The sequence below is a fragment of the Nanorana parkeri genome, unplaced genomic scaffold, assembly GCF_000935625.1.
Source record: "Nanorana parkeri isolate BGI_ZX_2015 unplaced genomic scaffold, ASM93562v1 scaffold1273, whole genome shotgun sequence".
NCBI lineage: Eukaryota > Metazoa > Chordata > Amphibia > Anura > Dicroglossidae > Nanorana > Nanorana parkeri.
The window spans coordinates 281,662-307,789 of NW_017307541.1; the positions used below are offsets into that span (position 1 = coordinate 281,662).

General features: G+C 45.8%; 1 protein-coding gene across 1 annotated transcript in view; it reads left to right on the forward strand.

Annotated features, from left to right (window-relative positions):
- The window catches only part of LOC108797422 (AT-rich interactive domain-containing protein 4B-like), a 239,620-nt gene that overhangs the window by 201,591 nt on the left and 11,901 nt on the right, over positions 1-26,128 (forward strand). The window contains exon 14 of the mRNA XM_018569011.1: positions 2,619-2,844. Coding sequence (XP_018424513.1) covers positions 2,619-2,844 — 226 coding nt within the window. The remainder of the gene's footprint in view (positions 1-2,618; positions 2,845-26,128) is intronic.

Sequence of the window (26,128 nt, forward strand, 5' to 3'; positions counted from 1 at the left end):
AGCCTCCCTCCAGATGGGGCCTGGGGGGGAAAGAGAATCTTACAAGGTCTGCCCTGAATATTTGTGTCCTCTGCCAGCATGCACCACTGGCCATGAACCTCCTAGTAACTGGCCAGGGAGACCTATACACTATATTGGAAAAATGTATTGGGACACCCCTCCAAATCATTTGATTCAGGTGTTTCCGTGAAATTTCCTTGATACTAAATATTTCACGGTCAACTGTTGGTGGTGTTATAACAAAGTGGAAGCAACTGGGAACAACAGCAACTCAGCCACAAAGTGGTAGGCCACGTAGAATGACAGAGCGAGGTCAGCGCATGCTGAAGCGCACAGTGCGCAGAAGTCACCAACTATCTGCAGAGTCAATGGCTACAGACCTCGAAACTTTGTGTGGCCTTCAGACTGGCACAACAACAGTGCATAGAGAGCTTCATGGAATGGGTTTCCATTGCCGAGCAGCTGCATCCAAGCCTTACATCAAGTGCAATGCAAAGAGTCTGATGCAGTGGTGTAAAGCATGCCGCCACTGGACTCCAGGGCAGTGGAGACGTATTCTCTGGAGTGACGAATCACGCTTCTCTGTCTGGCAATCCGATGGACGTGTATGGGTTTGGCGGTTGTCAGAAGAGCGGTACTTGCCTGACTGCATTGTGCCAAGTGTAAAGTTTGGTGGAGGGGGGATTATGGTGTGGGGTTGTTTTTCAGGGGCCCCTTAGTCCCACTTAAGGCATCAGCATACCAAGACATTTTGGACAATTTCATGCTCCTAACTTTGTGGGAACAGTTTGGGGATGGCCCCTTCCTGTTCCTACATGACTGTGCACCAGTGCACAAAGCAAGGTCCATAAAGACATGGATGAGCGAGTTTGGGGTGGAGGAACTTGACTGGCCTGCACAGAGTCCTGACCTCAACCTGGTAGAACACCTTTGGGATGAATTAGAGCAGAGCCTGCGAGCTAGGCCTTCTCGTCCAACATCAGTACCTGATCTCACAAATGCGCTTCTGGAAAAATGGTCAAACATTCCCATAGACACACTCCTAAACCTTGTGGACACCCTTCCCAGAAGAGTTGAAGCTGTTATAGCTGCAAAGGGTTCACCAATTCAATATTGAACATTACGGACTAAGACTGGGATGCCATTAAAGTTCATGTGTGTGTAAAGGCAGGCGTCCCAATTCTTTTGGCAATATAGTGTATACTCATAACCTACCTGGGCACACCCTAATCACCCCCAGGCAGGACAGGATTACCATTTACATATCAATGGATGGCATTATTCACATATGAATATGCAGTGATTCATTCATATGTAAATAGTGCTGTTAATTCATATGCAAATTATGCCCAATCCCCTCCATTGTAGAAGGTGGTACAGTCTGGGATTCTAGCAGTGTCTCAGAGCAGAAAAGGTATTTTAGCTTGTTGTCTTCTTGTATCTGCATTTTATCTGTCAGTGTGTGTGGCTGTCAGCCTCTGTAGATCTATACATATTGTATAGGTCTCATGCCTTTTTGCAGCTCTCCAATTTAATTCACTTCGAATGAGACCCCTGGCTGCTTTTGCTTATACAGTTTTACAGCTAAAATTTCTGGAAAAGGCCTCGTTTTAGATATAAAATATTGTAAGCTGAGATGTGTTTTATATTTAATTTCAAGAGGAGTTGCAGGGAAAAAGTAAAAAAAAAAAAAAAAATCAACTGTAATCCAGAAAATATTGCATCTATGCTAATTCAGAGTTTGTTATAACTCCAGTGCACTGGCCACACTGAGCTCAGCTCCAGACAACTTCAGCCAGCAGCAGCTACTAGTAGTTTTCGGCACTGAACTTGAGTTGAAAAATGCAGTGCTAGGTTCTCCAATAAAGTGACTAGACTCGTGACTCATCAGTGAAGGCGAGACAAAAGCCAGGTTTCGCTCTGATCAGGGCTCTCTGCAGGGATAGAGCGAGAAGTGAGCGAGCGACGCTATGTGTTCGCTCACTTCCCGATCTATTGAGCCGACCTGTGACAGTTTCATTGTCGCAGGTCGGCTAGAACTATGAGGCCGAGTGATTTTCACTCGCCTCATAATTCTCATTTAAGTAAAGCTACTGTAACTGTAGAAGACTTATTTACTTATGGATGTGTATTCAGTTGCTATGTTGAATGGAAAATGATAGGAATGTGAACACTTTAATTGCTAATGCGTTAAAGTGTAAGGCCTGGTTCACACCTGGGCGTTTTGTAGCGCGTTTGAACGCTCTGCAAAACGCTCAAACACCGAAATCCCATTGTTTCCTATGGGTATGGTTCACACCAGGGCGTATTTTAGCCCGTCTGAACGTGCTACAAAACGGCCTACGCCCAAAGAAGTACAGGAGCTTCTTTGGGGCGTTTTTGTCGCGCGTATCCATTAGGATACAGCCATGTAGCCCTCGGAAACGCGCGACAAACAAATTGCGGTAAAAACGCGCGACAAACGCGCATATTCGATACGCCTAGGTGTGAACCCAGCTTTAAAGCCACTTGTTCAAAATAATATTCATGCAACTAACATTCACAAAGGGGCCATACACTGCAGCTCCTATATTTGCTTATGTGACAAGCTTACTTTATTTATTACCCCCATTTTATAGGTATTTGTATGGCTTTGAAGAATACTGTTCTTCCACCAATATTTGTTTCCACATGGACCTGCCGAAGAAAGTTGCAAAATCAAGTAAAGATATGAATCTTGAAAATAAAGATTTCATAAAACAACAAACCAAAAGTGATGGCAATATTAAGGAAGATAGTAATGCTAAGAATGACTATTGTGTTAACAAAGATACTTCTGTTTTAAATGAAGAGGTCCAGAACTTGGTAAGTACTATAAATATTTATTGATCAAATAAGTTTCAGAACAATTAGTAAGCCATGTACATGTTCCACTCTACTAGGATGTTAATTTTAGGCATTTCCATCACACAGCATTGATAGAGAAGCCACATTTGTTCATATTTTGTTTGATGCTTTTTGAATATACCAGCTTGTAGAACTAAAAGCCTGTTGGTAACCTTTTAATTTTCTCTCCCATTCATTTGAAGGACACAGGGCAACAGATCGTAGATCCTGAATGGTTGGGTATATCGCCACCTGCAGGAGTAGGACGCTAGGCACATAACAAAAAGACAAGACAGCCTAGGGGCGGCCCCTGCTGGTGGCCCAACCCCTCACTTGCTGACAAGTCTCCAGTTTTTTGCCTAGCGTCAGGAGTAAGGAGCTAAAAAAAAATTTCTGGGGATTTTTTTCTTTTCCTCCATTTTTCTCGCTGTTTCTTCAAGCAAGGGCGACACGCTGGATGTTTTAGATCCTGGTAGCCTCTCCTGCGTGACCGACGAGCACATGCAGGCTCTGCCACGGTGGGTCGGGTGCGACTTTTGGTTCCTCTCGACGCCTATGGGTTCGTCCTGGTGGGGTGCATATGACAGGAGGTCCTGGCCTACCTGTCACAGCACTCCGCACAGGCTGGCGGCGCCGCGACTGCGGTCGGGGGTGTTGTGTCCACCGCTCCCCTGCTCGTCCTGGCTGTGGATCCTCGCAGGGCCTGGAGTCTGACCGTTTCCCAGAGGGGGTATGTATGTGGTGGTGGTGACTGTCGAGGGGATCGTGACATCTTCAGGTGGTAAGATGCTGTGCTGGGGCTGCGCTGTTTCTGTCACAGCTGCATCCCCTGGCTGCCTGTTCCCCCCTCTCCCCTCCCTCCTACCTCGTGGTGGAGGGAGAGGCCCTGGTCTGATTGCGGCCTCCAGGCGGCTCCACGGCCGCCATGTTGGATGTGGGCAGGTGCCCTCCCTGGCTTGTGGCTGCTCAGACTTTGGCCCCTGGCTGGCGGGGGCTTCTGTGGGGCTTCCTCTGGTGGTCTTGGGCTCTGGGGGAGCTATGTGGCCGTTTTTTGCAGGGTCGGCCGCATCCGCTACTCGAGGCCCCAGTCTGGTTGCGGCCCCCAGGCACTCCGCGGCCGCCATCCTGGATTTGGGCAAGTGCCCTTTCTCGCATGTCACTTCCGCCCGGGCTTCCTCTAGGCCTCGGGCGGGTGGGGAGTGTCTTCCTTTCGGCCTGGGACGCCGCAGAGGACAGACACACGGGTACAGCTCTCCTCCACCTTGCAGAGTCGGCGCTGGTGCTGGGCTGAGACAGTGACCTGGGGGTTGTGAGTACTGTGGGGTCTCTATCTCTCTCTTGCTGTGGTGGTCTCCGGTCTGTGTAGTGGTCTGTGGGATATGGATCGCAGGGTTGACTCCTCTGCATTGCCTTGTGAGGGCTGGGGGCCTCTAGGTCCCCTCTTTGTGCGGCCTGTGCGCCTTTGCCAGTCACCGGTGCACCCCTCAGGTTCCCCGGGGGGGGTGGTCGGTACTGTCCTTGGAGGTCTTTTCCTCTGCCATGGATAGGTTTGTGACGCGCTTTGAGCGTGCCTTGACGCAACGCCCGCCTAGGAAACGGGCTTTGCCAGTCCCGTCCCCTGTCCTGTCGGGGGAGTCCGAGGAGGAAGGGGAACTTCCCACGACGTCACCGCGCCCTGATCCTGGTGATTCCTCGCAGCCTGATTCGGCCAGTGAGGATGAGGCCGCGTCTACGCTCCTGGTTCAGGAACGTGAAACGGTTTCTGCGCTTGTCCGCGCGGTCAGGGAGACCCTTAAAATTGTGGATGCTACTAGCTCTTCCGCGCTGCCGCCAGTGCAGTTTGGGACGCATAAGAGTTGCCGTTCTGCCAAGTGTTTCCTTACATTCCCTTTTTCAATTACTTTATTTATAAGGAGTGGAAGCGGCCTACCAAGTCTTTTGCGGTTCCTACTCGGTTCGCTATCCCTTTGAGGAGTCCTTTGTGTCTAAATGGTCTTCTCCGCCGGCGGTGGACCCCCCGGTCTCTCCCTTAAACAAGGCCACGGTAATCCCAGTGGAGGATTCCCCGTCCTTCAAGGACCCCACAGATAGGAAAGCTGAGGCGCTTTCGTGGACTCTGTACTCCGTCTCGGGGGCGCCTGCCTTAGTCTCTCAGACTCTGACGGAGTGGGCTAAGATGTTGCACCAGGGTCTTGCGGAAGAGAATGTCTCTCCCGCGTACGTGAAATTGGCGGACCAGTTGGTGCAAGGCCTTAGGTATGTCTGCAATTCGGCCTTGGATGCGGCACCTTTGGTGTCTAAGCTGTCGGTGTCGGCGGTGACGCTTCACCGGTTGCTTTGGCTTAAGTGCTGGTCGGCTGATCAGGCTTCGAAGAAGGCTTTGACAGACTTACCCTTTACTAGGGACTGTCTGGTTCCACCTTAGATGAGATCATTGAGGATCCGACGGGTGGTAAGTGTTCCTTTCTTCCCCAGGCGCACAAGAAGGAGCAGCGCCGAAAACCTGGGCCCACTTTCTTTGCTCACAAGCAGCTTTTTCCCTCCCTGGGCGGAGGCAGTGGATGCCCTGGTGGCTGCTTGGGGTCATTACGGTCTAATTTACGCCTTTGCCCCTCTGTATCTACTGCTTCAGATTGCGGCCGAGGGCGTCATCCTCGTGGCCCCAGACTGGCCTCGGAGGGTGTGGTACGCGGACGTGGTTCAGCTGGTGGTGGACGCCCCGTGGCGTCTGCCTCTGCGCCCCGATCTTCTGTCCCAGGGACCTGTGTTCCATCCTTCTTTACAGTTGCTGGCTTTGACGGCGTGGCTGTTGAGAGCCAGGTCCTGAAGGACCGGGGGTTGTCTGAGGCGGTCATTTCCATAGGCTCAGCATAGGCTCAGGGCACACAAAGCGGTTTCTAGGAAAATTTACCATTGCACTTGGAGGGCCTATTTTACCTGGTGTGAGGCTGGGGCCCTGTCCCCGCGTTTATTCTCCATCAGCATAATCCTTACATTCCTGCAGCGCGGGGTGGCTCAGGGGCTGGCCTTGAGTACTGTGAAGGGCCAAATCTCTGCCTTGGCAGTGCTTTTCCAGCGGCCTTTGGCGTCTAATGCTTTGGTTCGCACTTTTGTTCAGGGGGTGACTCGCATTGCTCCCCCTGTCCGCTCGCCTTTGGCTCCGTGGGATCTGAATCTCGTGCTTTCAGTGTTGCAGGAATCCCTGTTTGAACCTCTTCGGGAGATTACGCTTATGTCTCAGGTTTGTAAGGCCGCTACTTGGTCTTCTGTTCACACCTTTGTTAAGTTTTACAAGCTGGACGTGTTAGCATCGGCGGATGCTGGTTTGGGGCGCAAAGTGTTGAAGGCGGCTGTTTGAGGTGTCGTTTGGTTGTTGTTGCCCATCCCTCAGTGTGTACTGCTTGGTGACGTCCCTACCATTCAGGATCTACGATCTGTTGCCCTGTGTCCTTCAATGAACGGGAGAGAAAATAGGATTTTTGTTCTCACCGTAAAATCCTTTTCTCTCCGTTCATTGAAGGACACAGGTCCCGCCCTCTTTTATGGTGTGTATACTCCTAACTGCTTGTTACTTACTGGAGACTTGTCAGCAAGTGAGGGGTTGGGCCACCAGCAGGGGCCGCCCCTAGGCTGTCTTGTCTTTTTGTTATGTGCCTAGCGTCCTACTCCTGCAGGTGGCGATATACCCAACCATTCAGGATCCTATTTTGTGGACAATTTAAATTGGAACACAATCATTTAAAAAAAACAAAAACACTTTTTTTTGTTTATCTAGACTTATACTGTATATTCAGATAGTTCTAGTTGCCATGTATCTTAAACCCTCAGGACATATCTTTAATCTGGTGGATTTTTGGATTTTTCAATAAACACATTTTATTTATTATTATTATATTACATTTCTGTTGATTGCCTCCCATCATATAAATGTATATGATGGGAGGCAGTCTATGCAGGAGAGAAATGCAGAGGGTACGATAACAGGTAGCACAGTTTTTAACCTTTGACTCACTAAGAGTGGTTACATATACAGGTGAAACTCGAATAATTAGAATATCGTGCAAAAGTTCATTTATTTCACTATTGCAACTTAAAAGGTGAAACTAATATATGAGATAGACTCATTACATGCAAAGCAAGATAGTTCAAGCCGTGATTTGTCATAATTGTGATGATTATGGCTTACAGCTCATGAAAACCCCAAATCCACAATCTCAGAAAATTAGAATATTACATGCAATCAATAAAACAAGGATTGCACATAGAACAATATCGGACCTCTGAAAATTATAAGCATGTAGCATGGCCCCTTGTGCAGCAATTACTGCCTCAATGCGGCGTGGCATGGAAGCTATCAGCCTGTGGCACTGCCTAGGTGTTATGGAAGACCAGGATGCTTCAATAGCGGCCTTCAGCTCTTCTGCATTGTTCGGTCTCATGTCTCTCATCTTTCTCTTGGCAATGCCCCATAGATTCTCTATGGGGACATCACAATTATGACAAATCACATCTTAAACTATCTTGCTTTGCATGTAATGAGTCTATCTCATATATTAGTTTCACCTTTTAAGTTGCATTAGTGAAATAAATGAACTTTTGCACGATATTCTAATTATTCGAGTTGCACCTGTATTTTAAAAATAAGTAACAAAATTGCTAAAACATGTGTTCATAGTGATGACAGGGAAGTACGCCTCATAATGCACTTGGCGCCCATTTACCAAAATGACAATATGAACCAGCAGTATGTAAGCCATGCATAGAGGTACTTAGAGAGGATGATAAAAGGTCAAAATCAAAACCCAGTTTTACTGAAAGTAAAGCAGGCTGTTCTAGGACATGTGGCAGGTAATATATTAGCAACACTGTGGACTGTGAAGATGGTGCAGAGGACCGTTCAACAGGAGCAGTGTGTCAGTGAAACTGGTTGAAAAGGAGACACATAAAGTCCAAGAACAGTGGTGGTGGCAATGAGGACATAGGAGATAAGGAAGAGCTGTTTGCCAGGGAATCTTGAGAGTGGAGCTGAGCTCAAAAAGTGAAGATTTACTATGTGATAGGGAACATCCAGTAGTGATAATTGTGCCTAAGCAGTACCTTAAGATGTATAATTCCTCCTGAAAAAATAACAGTGCATTTTATGGTATGGGAAGGTGCCTAGGCATTCGTGTCTATACAGCCTTATTGCTGTATATCTGCAGTGTGAATTCACTGCAGCTTGATGTTTTTTTAGGAGATTTGAAGTATGATTTTGTGGTGCCTCTACGGTGCTTCTCACTGCTCTCCTTTTTGTAGACTGACATAAGAAAGCAAAGTCCTGCCTTTATTTTTGAGATGAGACTTATATTTGGCTTGGTGCATTGAATCAATGTGAGATATTATCCCACATGAGCTGGAGACTGTGTGCTGATAGGTTAATGCCATGTGTTAAGGACTGGGCACTGCAGGGTATTACACCTGTGATGAGAAATTGCCACTGAGAGATAAACATACACACCCTGGAAACAGGACTGAGCACTGCAGTCCCCAACTTTAACAGGAGGGGTTAAAGCATGGGCTAGATACTCTGCGCTGAGGGTTTTGTGGTCTGAGTGGTGAGAGATTAAAGGAGAACTATGAGATGAGTGATTTCCACTCACCTCATAGTTCTAGCCGACCTGTGACAATGAGACTTTCACAGGTCGGCTCAGTAGATCGGGAGGTGAGCGAACACATACCAGGTTCGCTCACCTCTCGATCCATTCACGGCTCTATGCGGTGACAGGGGGAGGGGCTGGATTCCCCTCTCCCCGCTCCGATCTGCCAGTGCTGTCTGGCGGAACGGACGGTGGAGGGGGCGGGTACAGCTGGCTCTGCCTCTAGATAGGCAGAGCCAGCTGTCACGCAGCTGGGCGGATCCCGCCATCTACGTCGGGATCCGCTGCGGCGTCTCAGTATACCGCGAGCTGTAGCTCGCGGTATACTGAGCTTAGGGTAACGGGAGGACGCTAGTTTGTGTCCTCCCGTTACCCTAAGGAGAACTATGGGGAAAAACACTGACCCCCATAGTTCTCCTTTAAGGTAAAAAAACACTGGGTGCTGATGGGTCAAACACATGTTCTGGTGACTGGGTATTTAGGGGTAAAACACATGTGCTGAGTACTGGTAGATGAGGGCTTAATATTTGTGCTGGGCACTGCGTGCTAAAGGGATTACCACACATGCACGTAGGGGTTATCAAATATGTGCAGAGGATGGGGTGCTGTGGAATTTACACACATGGGCTGGGGACTGGTTGCTAAGGAGTTAATGCTCATACACTAAGGTTAGGTTATTAAGGGGTTAATGCACATACACTGCAGACTTGTCATTGAAGGGTTAATGCACATGCTCCTGAACGTAATTGCTGAGGGGAAAAAGGAAATTCACTACAGATAGGTCGCTTACGGGTTACCATGTATTTGCTTGCTATAGATGACTGAAGGGTTAATACTCATTCTGTAAGTGCAGATTACTGAAGGTTTAATCTAAATACACCACAGACCGGTCACTGTTGAGTTAATGCACATACTCTGTTGGTGTGAAAACTGGCTAGTAAGCTCTGTAATACTGGATGGGCCATCTTACTGCTGGCATGAATGCTAGAAAGTGGGGTGTGTGTATGATGGGGCAGGAAACAGAGAATATGTGCCCAATACTAACCCAATATGTGCCGAATACTATGCACACAATCCTGCACTACAGACTTTCACATATAAAACCATCCTCCTCATCCATCTCTTTTAGAGTTACAGAAACCTTTCTTCTGCAGAGCAGAGGGGGTCGGGGACTAGTGATGGGCAAATGTGCTTGGGTATGATTCACGGGCATATACAGTGAACATGTTCTCAAATTCAAAAATATGTGGGGGGAATTGAGGTCAATGGGAGGGGAATCCTGAAGATCAACTCTTAACATTTTCAAGGCTAATAGGCAAAGGATTATCAAACAAAGGGCATTGGAGCTGAACAGTGCCAGGTTGGACATGTGCCAATTAAAAAAAAAAGTTTTAAATACTTAATTTGTTTTTAATTTGTTACATTATTTATTAACTTGCATAAAGCAGCATCACCCCTATCTGATTAATTTTAACTTTAAACATGTATTTTTATCTAACCATAATAGGACAGGATGAAGCGGTTGAAGTAGAGACAGAGACCGTAGCCAGACATATAGCATAGTGGCTGGAGTGTGTGAAAGTGGTTTGACTGGGCAGCAATGTAAGAGGGAGGGATGAGGCAGGTTTAGTTTAGTGAAATAAAAAATGCAGTGTATTGGAGCCAGAAATTAAAAATCACACACCATATAATCCTTTTTTACTAGGCTGCTATCTAAAATGGAAAGGATGGTAAATTAAAAATGACAGTGTATTATGTCAGAAATAATAGCCAGAATTAAAGCACAGACATGCTGCATATCATGGAAGCCTTTTTAGTAGGCCACTATGTAAACAGGAGAGACCAGGCAGGTTTTATGGTGAAATAAAAATAACAGTGTATTATGTCAGAGAGAAAAGCCAGACACACCACATCATGGGAGCCTTTTTAGTATTTCACATTTGAAGAGTGAGAGACGAGACAATTTTTATCAAGAAAAAATAAATTATACGGGATTATGTCAGAGAAAAAAGCCAGAAAATATTGTACAGTAAGCACTGAAATGGTAATTGTAGGACTCATTTTGAAAGGGACACATGGCATGCAGCTTTTCGTTCTAGTAATCCACATCCTAGGGGTGTATTTATAATCCCTGCCAGTGTTGCTCCTTCTTTCACCGACCAGAGGATCCAAGGCATGCTGGCCACAAGAGGGGTTCCTGTCACTCACTGGAAATGACATTAAGAGTTTCCTGTCCAGCACAAGATCCAGATGGTGCAATGTTGGTCCCTCTGTGATGCCAGAATTTTTCCCCTTGTGACATGGATCGAAAGGTTGTAGCGAGTTTCCAGTCTACCTTTCAGCTGGTTATAGTAGTAGTGGTAGCAATTCTATCAAGAAGTATCGGTGAAGGAGACGGCATGTATGAATGTCCCTCACCCCATTGGTCTACCAGCACTATGACGCTCCAGTCTCTGATTGGCTGTTTTGGTGTTCTCATCAGCCGTATTTGGTAGATCTCGATCTGACGTCGGCTGCTGCAGATTAATGAAAGCGACTGCACTCAGTATGCTGCTGTCCCTTACTTTATTGGTGCCACGGTCTCCTAGCAATTATGATGCTTCAATTTGATTGGCTGTAAGGGTGCATATCTTGGCACGCCAGAGGAGCAGTATGATCGGATCTAAAGAAGGGGAGGGGTCCTCGAAAGCATGCTCAGCCATTGAGAGAGAGAGTGAGTCCAGTCGGCCCAGCTGGCTTGACAGCCGGTGAACTCCTTGCGTTTGCGGTCTGCATCTGCGGGCTTGCTACAGAACTTCCTCTGTATTAAGGCTTCTAGTTTACCAACCTTTGTGAGTATGGCTACTTATTTACTTTACATTAATTAGAGGATTATTGCACTAGAGAAGGCACTCTTTTGTGTTTTGTATTGCTTACCAGTAAAGTTCTTAGTTTCAGCATAGACGTGGAGATCTGGTCATTATTTTTTGGTGTTGGTGGTTTTGATGTATACATTCCGATAGTACCCTACAAACTTCTAATTTACAATCTATCAGTATTGATGAAATAGTACGTACATGGGTTGCAAACTCGCTACAGGAATTCATTTAGAGAGTATAAATGGGAGTTTTCTGAATGGTCAAAAGCTGTGAGTCGAGTGCCCCAGTGTTCAGTCCTGGGACCAATTATGTTTATCCTAATCATAAACGATATAGAGGTTGGAATAGATAGCTCAATCTCCATGTATGCTAATGATACTAAACTATGTTGGGCAATAACTTCAAAACAAGATGTAAAATCACTGCAGCAGTGCCTAGATAAAATTGAGAAGTGGGCTGTAACATGGCAGATGAGATTCAGTATAAAAATATGCATAATTGGGGGCGTGGATAGAATGTGAGGCTACTTGGATTTTTTTTTTTTCGAGGACCTCCGCTGCTCTCATTGTATTAATATTGACATTATCCTGCTTCCAGTAATCTCCTTTCTTCTTTATACTCACCCACTTGTGAAGTCTTACCTGTGGACTACTTTATGCCATCTAAATTGGGCAGACACTCCGCTACTCCTAAGAAAACCCAGGGGCATCTCCCGGGCCAAGCCATATTGCCTTCACCTCCTTCTGATCACGCACTCCCTCCTCTGCTGTGTGCTATGGAAGAGGGGTAATCGGCTGCAGAAGAAATCTCCTGGTACTTTGGAGCCCTATGAGGCTGCAGGTGCTGTGGAGACCAGTGCAAAAACCATCCTGGATGCGATTGGAGGCTGTAAAGTGTCATTGACCACCAAAATTGATCATCTGGCCGCTGAGTGCACCCTTATTCGCCATGACTTGTAGATAATCAGGTCTTGGCTTACCAACGCGGAGACCCATGGCCATACTGCATCCCTGGCTGACCTGCAACGTAGTGTACGCTTCCTCTCAGCTAAGGTGGACTATGTAGGGAATCAGATGAGAAGGAATAATGTGCGGATCATCGGGCTCCATGAAGAAAATGGGGGCGCTCAATTGGCTCATTTTGCTGAATCTCTTTTTCGGACTGTGCCAGGGTTGGATGAACTATTTCCTACTTTCATAGTGGAAAGGGCACATGGGGTCCGCATGGTGCTCTGCCGAGGCCTTCTAGTTCGCCTCCTCAACTACAGAGCGCACAATCGGGTCCTAGCTGCTGCTAGGAATTGCCCTGATTTAAGGCATGGCAATGCCCAATTTCGGTTTTCTCTCCACGGAAATCCAGAGGATAACCTTTATGGATGTGCGATGCAAACTCCTGGAGAAGGGTATGCAATACAGTATTGGTTTATCCGAGCATGCTCCAGGTTCAACATTCTGGCTGTGTTCACATGTTGAACACCCCAGCTGTGGCGACTGACTGGCTGGACACCTTGGGCTAACTTGTACTGTTTTGTCTGCACTTTGTGCTGTTTTGTCAAGGCTGGACTCTATCCTACGCTACAACGCCTGGCTTCGGGCCTTTATTGTCACCTATGTTACTGTGTGGCTGGATTGATGCTAATGTAGCGCTCACCCTCGAAGGAGCCGCTGAATGCCCGGTTCATCTCCAGTCTGTCTAGGGTATGTTCTTCAGCTGCCCACTCATTAGCACTAACTGCCCTTCTTCTGGTGCCCACAAACTGATGTTCAGTCCAGTAATAAAATGCAAAGTAACGGTTTATTGAACGTCTTCATTGGAGAGAGGGTATAGGAATTCTAGGTGTCCAGGGGTAACCAACAAGAACTCCAGACTCACCAGACCCGGTTGGCATATCAGTGTAGATCCACTTGGGAGACAGCAACTGATGTAGCAGCTAAACAGGATGGATACAGATCCTCAATCAGGAAAGACACCGACCATGCTCTTGAAGTCCTCTTAGTTGCAGGGTACTTCAAGAGCCTGCATTGGTTCCGGTTCTCTTCCTCTATTAGCATCACAGGCCTTTTCCATGTTGGAAGCCTCAGGGAAACATTTCCCTCACTCCAGCCCATGCCCACCCTCAGGTCTAGCCAGGGGGGCAGGCTGAACAGCACCCAGCCCTATTCTATGGCTGGTCTAGTCTCCGCACATGGCAAATCCCTCCGGTATATGTAACCTATCCCAGCATGCACCACTGGTTTAGAGAAACTCAGTGATTGGCTGCTGTACTGTACATACACTACAGTGTCTCATTGGCTGTCCCACAATATGACAGAGTCACACACCGCCCAGGGTGTACCGGCAATGCTAGAGGTACAGGCACCTGGAATTAACCAGATAATTGTCACTATAAATCCAGCCAGGCTGACTACAGCCCTGGCTATCAATAAATGCCTAGTAGCCACATCACAGAAGGTGATGGGGCTACACTAAGTTTCACACTTTCGCCCTGCTCTTGGGACTGACGGCTCCTGTTTATGTCAGTGTGAGGTGCCCATCCTGGAACTGCAAGTTGTGTTTTCCTATTGGGTGCAGCAGATCTTAGATAGCTTGGTTCTTTCACCCCCTTTTTTTTTTTGCCTTCTTGACTGGACAATTTTTTGTGGTGCCTAACCTACTGACTGGGGTTTTTGGGTAATAAAGTTCCTATAGTGGTTTTTGTTTTGGTTCTGGTTTACTAGGGAAGCAGGGGTTATGTTGCTCTTTCTAAGGGCTGGGGTGTTGTGTGCCATCTATGTGCTATTTGTTCCATGTTTTAGCTGGGTTTGCTGCTTGGAGGGGGGCTAGAGCTCTGGTTACATTATCCTTTGCCTGTTACTGTGTTTGTTGTGTGATGGTGGGGGATAATTTAACCATAGTTTCCTGGAATATACAGGGGTTTACTAATAAGTTTGAACGCTCTTTGACTTTCAGTTATTATTATTATTATTATTATAAAGGGTCTATATAGCGCCAACTTTTTGTGCAGCGCTTTACAATATAAGGAAGACATTACAATACAATTCAAGACAAGATGGCAAGGAGAGCCCTGCCTGTGAGGCGTCCGGGGCAGAACACCATTTTGCTCCCCCCCCGGTCTCAGGAAGCTGGATCTGTGGGGGTCTTTGCAGGCTGCAGAGACCCCTATGGATCCTGTAAAGCCCCCCACAGATCCTGCAGAGTCCCCCTGAGACTCTGCAGTCTGCCGGATCTCAGGGGGGCTGTGCTGGATCTGGTGGTGGGCTTTGCAGGCTGCAGAGACCCCTACGGATCCTGTAAAGCCCCCCACGGATCCTGTAGAGACCCCCTGAGACCCTGCAGTCTGCCGGATCTCAGGGGGGCTGTGCAGGATATGTGGGGGGCTTTGCAGGCTGCAGTGCCCCCTAGGGATCCTGCAGAGACCCCCACAGACCCTGCAGTCTGCCTTGATCTCAGGGGGGCTGTGCACAATCTATGCTGGGCCCTGCCAGCACATTTGTCGTCCTACCTGGCACTGGAAAAAAACCCTGTTCAGCACTCAGCACCCAATCAACGTTGCTTCTGGAATCTCCTCCATCTTCCACCTTTGCACCACCTCCTCCGCTACAGTCATGGGCCCTCCAGTCTCCTCCATCTTCACCCCGCCTCTTCGATCTCCACCGGGCGTCCGCCCCATCTCCTGTCTCCGCCCCCTGATGCTCTGACGATTGGCAGCGGGGGTTGCAGACACTGAGCGGTTGGTTAGGTGGATGAGTCTAGCAGCTGCATTCATGATAGACTCAAGGGGGGATAGCCTGTGTAGTGGAAGGCCAATGAGGGGGGAGTTGCAATAGTAAAGAGGAGATATAACAAGTGAGTGAATTGGTAATTTTGCGGTCTCATTGGTGAGGAATAGGCATATTTTGGAGATGTTACGAGGGTGAAGGTGTCAGGATTTGGATAGTGATTGGATGTGGGGAAGAAAGGTGAGGTCCGAGTCAAGGATGACACCTAGGACCTTGGCATGGGGTTTGTGCTAACAATCTCAAGGGAAAAGTTGCGGGTAGGTGCACGGGCGGGAGGAAATATCATGAGCTGTTTTTGAATGGTTGAGTTTTAAGAAGTGTTGCAACATCCAGACTGATATGACTGTTAGTAGTTTAGTTATACGCAAGGACACTGAGTGGGTGAGTTGTGGAGTAGATAGATTTGAGTGTCATCGGCATAGAGATGGTATTGGAAGCCATGTGAGGTTAACCTCCCTGGCGGTATGATTTTTTCTTTTTTTTAAACTTTTTTCGTTCTATGTGTTTTCATATTTATTTTTTTCCTTTTGAATCTCCTGCCGGTTCCGCCCCCCTGCAACGCGGACGCTCGCAAGGGACGAAACCCGGAAGACGGATGCCGGCATCGGCCGGAGGACAGTGTGCGGCTCCACGGACAAGGTAAGAGACGCGCTGTGTATTCCCGAGTGTGGCTCGGGGTTACCGCTTATGGTACAGAAAATTAACCCCGAACCACACTCGGGAATACCGCCTAGGGGGTTAACTGACCAAGGGAGGAAGTGTAGATGGAGAAGAGAAGGTGGCCAAGGACAGAGCCTTGGGGGACCCCTACAGAAAGAGGAGGGGAGGAGTTAGATATGTAGGTGATGCTAAAGGAGCGCTTAGATAGGTAGGAGGAGAACCATGAGAGAGCAGAGTCTTGTAGGCCAAGCGAGTGGAGTTTTTTGAGGAGGAGCAGGGGGTCCCTTTTCCCTGCCTGGGAGGGAGAGGTCTGGGTGTTGGAGACTGTCTTCTTATTGGTTGCGGGAAGAGAGTGTGTCCACGTGTGTATCTCTTGCTATGGACACATACTGGGTGACGAATGATGGCTCTGCCCTTTCTCCAGTAGTCTGGGATGCGCCTCAGCTTTTGCTGCTAATCCTGGTGTGAGACTGCTTGCAGTGCTTCAGCTAGCAAGACAAGCCTTAAGCCTCAAGCCTCCACCATGTAGAAATTACACGGTGTTCCTTGCAGGAACTCTGTGAGTCTCTGTTCGAACAGGGTGACAAAAATGGCAAGCTTCTGGCTCTGCTGGTGGTGGAACAACGGGCTTAGACTAATATTCCTTGTGATGTTAATGACCAGGGTGCTAAGGTCACAGATCCTCATCTTATTTTGCAGGAGTTTAGGACCTGTTAGCAGTGGTTATAGTTTTGCATCCCTGACTATGAATTGGGTCACCTGTGTGAGTCGCTGGAGGAACTTTCCTTGCCACAGTTGGAGCTGTCTGAGTTTTAGAAGATCTTCCTTACAGGAGATCTTGGCTGCTATTGTATCCTTTCCAAATGACCAGTCCCCCGAAAAAACCGGTTCTGGGAATTGTATGCATCGTGTTTCGTACCTGGAGAGTTACCAGACTCCTTCAAAGATGCACATTTAGTTCTGCCTACTAAACCTGGGAAAGATCCCCTCACTTGCTCTTCCTATAGCTCTTTTAAATATGGATTTGAAGATCCTGACTAAAGTATTAGCTACCCGTCTCTCCAAAGTAGTCGGCACCCTTTTTAATATAGACCAAACGGGTTTTACTCCTGGTAAGTCGCCGATACAAATTTATGGAGATTGTTTACCAATTTGCAAATTCCTCATGGCAATGCCAGCACTAGAGCTGGGGTGTTGTTAGACATAGCAAAATCATTTGATTCTGTGGATTAGGGATACCTATGGGAGGTGTTGAGGCGGATGGGATTTGGACCTAAGTTCCTGCATTGGGTGAGTATGCTGTATCATGACCCACTGGGCAGCTTTCAAGATAGGGCCTGCCCTCTCTGAGCTTTTTGTTACCGCGATGGGCACCCGATGGGATGTCCGTTTTCACCCGGTTTATTTGCTATCATGATGGAGCCCCTGGCTGTGGCATTGAGGTCATCCGAGGGGTTGGTTGGGTTCCAGATAGGTGGCATTAAAGAGCGCTTGTTAAGGAGAAGATGGCGGCCGTGCATGCACAAAAACTTGCGGAATACAAGTTTCTGTGCATGTGCGGCTGCCATCGTTTCCTTGCATTGCCTCCCCCCCCTCCCCCCAATGGGTGGTCCTGGAGAAACTTTTGAATGAGGTCGGGGGGCATGCACATTGGACTTGGGCTCCCAGGAGATCTCAAGGCCGTAAACCTTCCACTTGATCAAATATTGTAAGCAGCCATCCTTTTTTCTACAATTAAGGATCGCCTCTACCTCGAACTCTTACACCCCGTCAACGATGAAAGGGGACGGAGGATACTGGGTGGATTCTGTAAAATGTAGGTCCACCTAATAGGCTACAGGGTTGATACTCCTTTTTATGGGGAACGGCCTAATAAACTTCGGAGCCAGCTTTTTAGAAGGGAAAGCTAATTTCAAATTGAGTGTGGACAGCCAGATCTTGTCCCCCGGGTGGAGGTCAAGATTACCCTTTTTCTTCTTATTGAAGGAAAGCTGTTGAGCCCGTTGGGCCTCGGCAATGGCATCTTGCAGCATATTATTATTGGACTGTAGAAACTGTAACCTGTCCTGGACCGCTGGAACCCAGAAACTCGAATCAGTCCAATAATAAGTAGTGGTGTAAAATGAGCACGTTTTGTTGGATGGCCAATTGTTTGAGCTCCTCGAGTGTGTTAAGAGCCCCTACATGAGCGAGCTCGTCTTAACCCCATAATGACCGAGGCCTTTTTACAATGTTTTGTGTTCATTCTATAATTTACATTTTAGGCCTGAAAATTACTTACCCCCCAAACATTATATATTTTCTGAAAGCCAGGACCCTATAGAATAAAATGGTTGCAGTTGCAAATTTTGATATTGCAGGATATTAGCGCAACTCCTTATCAAACCCCACAATCTGATGATAAATGCACTTAAAAATATAAGATGCACTAAAATATAAGAGGAGGTTAGAACGTGTAAATAGATACCTAACATGCCCAGGATAAAAATTGTGTGCATGTGTGAAACTGCAACAAAATTCAGTACCCCAAAAAGTCCATAGACAATGCTTTAAAAGCCCCCACAGGTCATCAGTTTAGAGATGCACGTGAATCCTAGAATTATTGCTCTCACTCCGGCATGCACAGCGATAGCCAACATGTGTAGCGCGATCACTTTTTTTCATACGTAGGCGCACCCAACGCATGTTTACGTGAAGACGCGTGTGCTCACAGGGGCGGGGGGGGTTTAAAATTGTTTTTATTATTTTAACATTTATTTTATTTAATATTAATTTTAAAAAAAAATATATTTTTAAGCTTTAATTGCTATCACATAGGGGGACTTACAAGCCCCCCCCCCATGTGATAGCATATTGGTAGTGACAGGTACTCTTTAAGGGGATACTGGGGGTCCAAAAGAACCCTAGTATCACCTTTACACTTAACATACGCTATTGTAGTGCAAATCACCCTTCAATAGCTTATTGCTGGACTTCAGGAGCCCAGCACTGACAGCTATGGGACCGGCAGTGATGTAATCTGCATCGCTCCTGGTCCCATAGTACGTGGAGGTGTTCGGCTTTTCCCTGACACTAGAGAAGCAATTGACACCCACCCCGAGAGAGCCGCTCCCTGCCTCTGTGCCGTTTTTTTACACTGAACCGCGGTAGTCTGTGACAGCTGTATGTACCGACGGTTTAGCCTGGCGGAGCCTGTATAGACTCTGCAGGCACCGCCAGGCAACCACATCCTGCTGTGTGGGTCATTGTAAGGACCCTCTCCTGCGCTCCTCCCCTCCATGGGCCGCCAAGACTCAGGAGAAAGGTTCTGCAGGAGTTAGGTGAGGCTGGGGGGGGGTCTATGGGTGGTGGCTGGTCTCTTTGATTGGAGACTGTAACTGGTGCTATCCAGTATTGCTGACGATGTATATTGTAAAGCTGGAGGTATTCTGCATTCCTATATAATGATTATACAGCAATGCAGAATACCACCAGCTATACAGAACTACAAATTTCAGCAATACATTATACAGGGATTCCCCCCCCCCCCCCCTTAGGTCTTGACCATACTTTGCCACCTGACCACAGGTCACACTTTATGCAATGCATTAGAGGGGAGAGAGAAAAGGACACACAACTGCAGCCAATAAAATACATTTTTAACTAAGTTTTTATGATCACAATGACTGGTGCTCATTTGCTCTGGAACCAGTCTGATTCCCAGTTTACAGTACAGGACCCACGGCTGTCATCAAGAGTATTTTGATGGGTCATTCTATGTTAAAATATCTTGGTGACTACCAGATAGATATTTAAAACTTCTCCACTTTTGCCCACGCAATTCCAAACCGTTTTAAATTAATTCTAATTTGCGGGGTTAATTCTTGGCAAAGGATAGCCTTTAAACTTTCATCCTTTCCTTTCATCTGTATACACCCTGAAGAAGTGGACTTAGTAAGCATATGCCAGTATTTGAGCTTCCACCAGCTTCTTTAATAGCTACTGTAAACGCATCTTGTTCCCCAGGAGAAGGCTGGGGTTGAGCTAGCCCCCCTTTTTTTTGTATCTCTGCTGGTTGTGGAGCAATATTTATGATATATCAGCAGTTTTTACTTACCGTATTTGCCGGCGTATAAGACGACTCGGCGTATAAGACGACTCGGCGTATAAGACGACCCCCTACTTTTTGTGTTTAAAATATAGGTTTTGGGCTATACTCGTCGTATAAGACGGGTATAGCCCAAAATAATGTTTAAATGCACCCACTAACATCCATGGCGGTATTCCTGAGTGTGGCTCGGGGGTAATTTTCAGTACCATAAGGGGTAACCCCGAGCCACACTCGGGATTACAGTCTCTTACCTTGTCCACGATCCCCGCTGTGTCCTCCGTCTTCCGTCCCTTGCGAGCGTCCGCCTCGCAGGGGGGCGGAACCGGCGGCAATTTTAAAAGTAAAAAAAAAAATAGAACAAAAAACGGAAAAATAAATTAGACCGCCAGGGAGGCTAATATGTCAGCCCGCTGGATGTGTGGTAATACTGTATGTACGGTAGCTACGGCTACATACAGTATACCACATCCATACCCGGCGTATAAGACGACCCCCGATTTTCGTGCAATGTTTTTAGGTCTCAAAACCCGTCTTATACGCCGGCAAATACGGTAGCTGGACTGCGAATACAAAATATGTTTTCTGTTCTAGACCAAGATTTAAACAGTTTAATGGTATATATTCTACTACATATGCTTATGCAGTAAGGACACACACAATATTTGGCATCTTTAAGATATTCTGATCTTTTAGAAGGCATTATTATCCAAAACAACTTGAACTGTATGTACTGTGCAAGGGGCTCTGCATAATCGTTTGAGGGTTCCCCTATTTTGCTGCTTTATATAGGTATTTTTTAATTGGTTTATGGGATAGATTGTGCTGTGGTTACAATATTGTGCTATATAAATCCTGTATAATAATAATAAAACAACTCTTTTATATATTTTATCTGTATATCTAGCTGCTTGCCTCCAGTTAGGCTTTAACCCTCCTTAAAACATTTGTGCAGTATTTGATAGTAACAAATTCCTGATCAGTACATCATGGGGATTCGTATATTAGTTCCTCTCCAGTTACCATTACCTTTGAGCATTTATAATTCAATATTTCTGAATTTAGTTTTTCTCCAAAACATAGGGGAGATGACACATATTCAAGCATTCCTGCCTTTAAAGAATGATTGTTGTTATGAATGACATGTCAATAAACAGTACTGAACATTAAAATAGACTTGCATTTATGCAGCAGTATACGAACAGACCGCACTATCCAGAGAATTCCAATACTGCAGACTTTATTAAAATTCACAGCAAATCCAGTATATCAGTTAAAAAGTGTATAAAGCAATAAATGCCAGCACTGCACACCCCCAACCAACTACATTGGATTTGCTGTGAATTTTAATGTCTGCAGCATTTTCACAAGTACTTGTACTCTTGAAAATGCCCCTACTGGGCATTTTCACAAGTACTTGTACTCTTGAAAATGCCCCCAATACATAGCCCTGATACCGGCCCTTTAATTTTGTTAATAGATTTGACTGCCTGAGGTCTGGCGCTTCCCGGGGACCTCAGGCAGCCTGCTGGACACCTCCCAACAGCTCTCTATGAAAGTGCTGGTCCAGCTGCACATCTACTCCTTCCCGAGACTGACACAGCACTGGACAGCTCAACATCCACCCGTACAGCCCTGGAGAGCCCGGCACCCGCCAGTACAGCCTTGGAGAGTACCACATGTAGCCCCGGTGAGACGCAAACGCAGCCCTGGTGAATGCCCGCAGACTACTGAGTGGCCCTTCTGCAGCCTGCCATACCCCCCTGAGAGCAGGCAATTAAACTTTTATACTGCAGCTGCCTATAGTTCTCTTATTGGTGTATGACACAGTGCTGATCACATGCAATGGAGGATGTCAACTGGCTATAGAGGACTACAAATCTCAGCAATCTATGATTGCTGGTTGCCATTCACCATTGCTGAATAGCCAGTTGCCATTCACCATTGCTGTATAATCAATGACTTTACATCAATAGAGAATGGCAAACAGCTCTAGAGGACTACAAATCTCAGCAATCCATGATTGCTGGTTGCCATTCTCCATTGCTGTATAATCATGGATTAATTGGATCTGTAGTCCTCTATTGCTGGTTGCCATTCTCCATTGCTGAATAATCATGGATTGAGTTACAGTTCTTCATATTAATTAAGAAACTGCCCTAAAATCATAAGTCTGTATTTTTCTTTTTTTTTAAGCATATAGGTCTTTATTAAGTTTTCCATATACAGTAATGGTACAATCTACAACAAAAAATAGCATCCGCATACATGGTATATTGCATTAAGGAGATGCCATCTATAATTGTCACAAAGACCATTGACAGTACAGAACTGAAGATGACCGTAGCTCCTGCAGTCAAGCATGAAAAACAAAAAACATATCATGTAATGCAGTAATAATTCTTGAAGGAAACATGAATCAAACTGAGACAGAATGAGAGGGAAAGGTGAGGGAAAGAAAAAGAAGAAAAGGTAGGTGCAGAGGGGAGTATAAAAGGATAAAGGAGAAAGAAGAAAAGCGAGGGTTGTGATCATGAGTATAATCCCATGTGGATGGCCGGATTCGATGAGATTCTGAGGGGACAGAAAAGAATTCCACGAAGGACATGCCATGGAATGTCAAAGGTCAGGTGTGATCATAAATTGCCAGGTCGCACCTCTAGAGCGGTCAATCACGACTATGGGTGCACTGTATGTGAGCAGCGTTAGCTGCAAATGAGATGCCAGGTCTCATAAGACATCAAGAGGTCCAAGGGAACCATCTAACTTGGCCATAAGATACCAGTGGGTGTGCTGGAAAGTAGACATGATATCCTTAAGTTGATCTCGGGACAGTTCAGAGGCTAAATATTTAGACCAAGTGGCAAAGAATTTTCCCGTGCGTAATTGGTTGAACTTGGTGTCTAATTTTTCAATAAGCATGAGTTGAAAGATAATATCTCGTATGTCTGATATGGATGGCGCATTAGTATGTAGCCAATTTTTCAGGATGGCTTTTTTTGTTGCCAGGATACAAAAATGTTCCCATGGGGATATGATGGGGTCCGCAACCTGTAAAAGGCACAGAGCGGGTTGTGGAACCCTGCTCCCGTGAGAAATGGAGTTCATGTAGTTCATCAGCTGAGACCACAATGTTTGGATAGAGGGGCATTCCCAGAGTAGATAGTCAAGGCCTGGGTGATAGGTTGCACATTTTGGGCAATTTGTGAGCCAGTCAGTATCCGAGGACGAGGGAGCAAAATTGAATGCATAATATGCCCTATGAATTATTTTAAATTGGAGTTCCCTCCACGTTTCACAGACCACAGTCCTACATACATTCCTCCATCCCTGTAGGAGATTATCATATGTATCCTCCAGGTTGAGTCCCAACAAGGAGGCCCATGGACGAACAAAGGTTGGGAATGGGGGGCTTGTGTGCTGTATGCCGTGATCACAGATGGTCCTGTATTGTTTTAGAAAAAATGTCACATGCCACTTTAAGAAAAAGTATTGGTAATTAGTATCGGCAAGTACCTGAGGAACAGTGCTTGTACTTGGTCTTGAAAAAAATGGTATTGGTGCATCCCTAATATTTAGACTATACTTGGCTCCAATTGTGCTTCCTGATTTCTGTAAATGTCTATTGTGTCAATGAAAACTGTAAACATTAAGGGCCTGTTCACATGAGTTTCAGGTCCTGATCAGGTCTGGATCTGCAGACGCGGTGCTACTGATGCAGTGCGTTTTTGATGCGTTCCAGTAAAAAAAAAAAATAATATTTTATTTCTGGAGTAGGGCTGTAAGTATGTTAGCTGTAGTGCAGTGCGTTTTTGACGTGTTTGCGTTTCCTGACCGTTTCCTGACCGTACAAAATGTGACATGCAGTATTTTTCTGTCGTAACCTGACTGCACACGTGAGAACTGTAGCCCATAAAACACATAGGGATACATTGAGATGCATTTTGAGTGAAGGAGCGTACGGATAAGGTCAGCACACAAAACGGACGTTGTGTGAACAGGCACTCAATGGTCTGTGAATCCCCTAATTCCCCTCATTGTTTAGAGCTCTACTGCCTCCGTGCCTGTTCCTTGAGGCACACCGCTCATTACACTAGCCCAGTCTGAAAAGGTGCCATTTACAGATACTCTCTGGACACGTTCCCGTAGCCAGTTCTCTATCCACGTACACACCACCTCATCTATGCCCATAGCCCTCAGCTTGTGAAGTAAGCCATTGTGTGGTACCGTATCAAATGCCTTTGAGGAATCCAGATATACCACATCTACCGGCTTCCCTCCATCCATATATCTACTTACCCCCTCATAAAAAGTTAGGCAGGCACGGTCCTTCCTGAACCCATGCTGATTGTCATTAACTATGCCGTTACCCTTAACAAATTTTACCAAATAGTCCTTAATCATACCTTCTAATAGTTTACAAACTACCAATGTTAGACTGACTGGCCTATAGTTCCCCGGTTTACATCTAGCCCCCTTTCTGAATATTGGAACTACCGTAGCCCTCCGCCAATCACATGGTACTCTACCAGTCACTAAGGATTCCTTAAAAATTAGGAATAATGGTCTTGTTATAACCAGGCTTAGTTCCCTAAGTACCTTGGGGTGCAGGTTATCTGGTCCCACTGCTTTATTTGCATTTAGCATTTTAAGTCTTTGTTGTATCCCGCTTTCCGTCAACCACTGTGGTATATTATCGGTTGAACTATGTGTTTTATCCCGTACGTCAAACCCGTTTCCCTCCTGAGTGTATACTGAGGAGAAAAAAGAGTTCAGCGCCTCGGCCCTCTCCTTGTCATTTGTGAGTAACTTCCCGTTTTCGTCCTTTATTGGGCCTATCTGCTCCTTTCTTACCTTTTTACTGTTAATATATTGGTAGAATTTTTTTATTTTTTTTTACTAACTGTGGCGATATGCTTTTCGCATTCTATTTTAGCTTCCTGGATTACTAGTTTGCATTTTTTGTTACATTCCTTGTAGTTAAGGAACGCCAATGCCGTCCCTTCCATCTTATATTTTATAAATGCCATTACCTTTGCCTTACTATGTAGTTTTACATTTTTATTTAGCCATATAGGTTTAGTCTTTGATCTTTTGTTTTTGTTACCCAATGGTATACACTTTGAAATAGCAATATGTAATGTGTTCCTGAAACAGTCCCACATTTGGTCTGAGTTTAGGTTGTAAAATGAGTTATCCCATTTTATTTCCCCCACTAGTTTGCGCAACTTATCGAAGTTTGCCCTTCTGAAATTAAGGGTTCTTGTCCGTCCCGCCCTCTTTCCTTTCCTGTATTCAATATTGAAAGTAATCACATTGTGATCACTATTACCCAGTGTCTCCCCAATTGCAATATCCTCAATTAACTCCCCATTATTAGTAATTATTAAATCTAGGATGGCATTTTTCCTAGTTGGAACCACCACCATCTGTTCCAAGAAATTGTCTCACAACAAGTTCAGAAATCGGCCCGCCTTTGTCGATCCTGAGGTACCATTAGCGCAATTGTCCGGGTTATTGAAGTCGCCCGTCACGACTACATTGCCCTCCCTCCCAGCTATTTCTATTTGGGAGTGTAGATTTGATTCCCCCTCCTCCCCTATATTCAAGGGTTTATAGCAAATACCCACAATAAGTTTACGGCTGGTGTCCGTCATATCGAGCTCCAGCCATAAGGTCTCCACATCTTCTCCACTGTTTGACGTGATATCGTCCCTTATATGCATAAGTATCATAATTTCAAGCTCTTCTTAGGATTTTTCAATTTTCCTCTTTCTGTCACCAGTTCTCTTTTGTATATTCATGAGTCATACAAATACATCTGATTCTCAAGCAACACATACCCCAAAACCCAAAAATCATATGCTCAAAAGCACCAAACATAAAAAAAATCAATGCCTTTTTCCACAGAAGAATGGTTCCATGATTTAAAAAAAGGGGGTTTTAACTCCTGCAAGAGGTATGAGGGCTAGAAAAAATATGCATGGGAGAAAAAAAAATTATATACATCAGCAGTAAATATGATAGAATGTATAAAAGAACAAATAATTATATAAAAAGAGGAAACTAGATCAATAGTGTATCTATTCAGAGGTCTGAGTTATTTGCAGTATGTATCATTTATTGGAGAGGAACTAATATGATCAGGGAAGTCTCACAAAAAGAGACGCTGTGGATTTTTAGAGTACTACTGCAATCCAGTAGCTTAAACATTGAGATAGATCTAAACTGATTGAAAGAGAC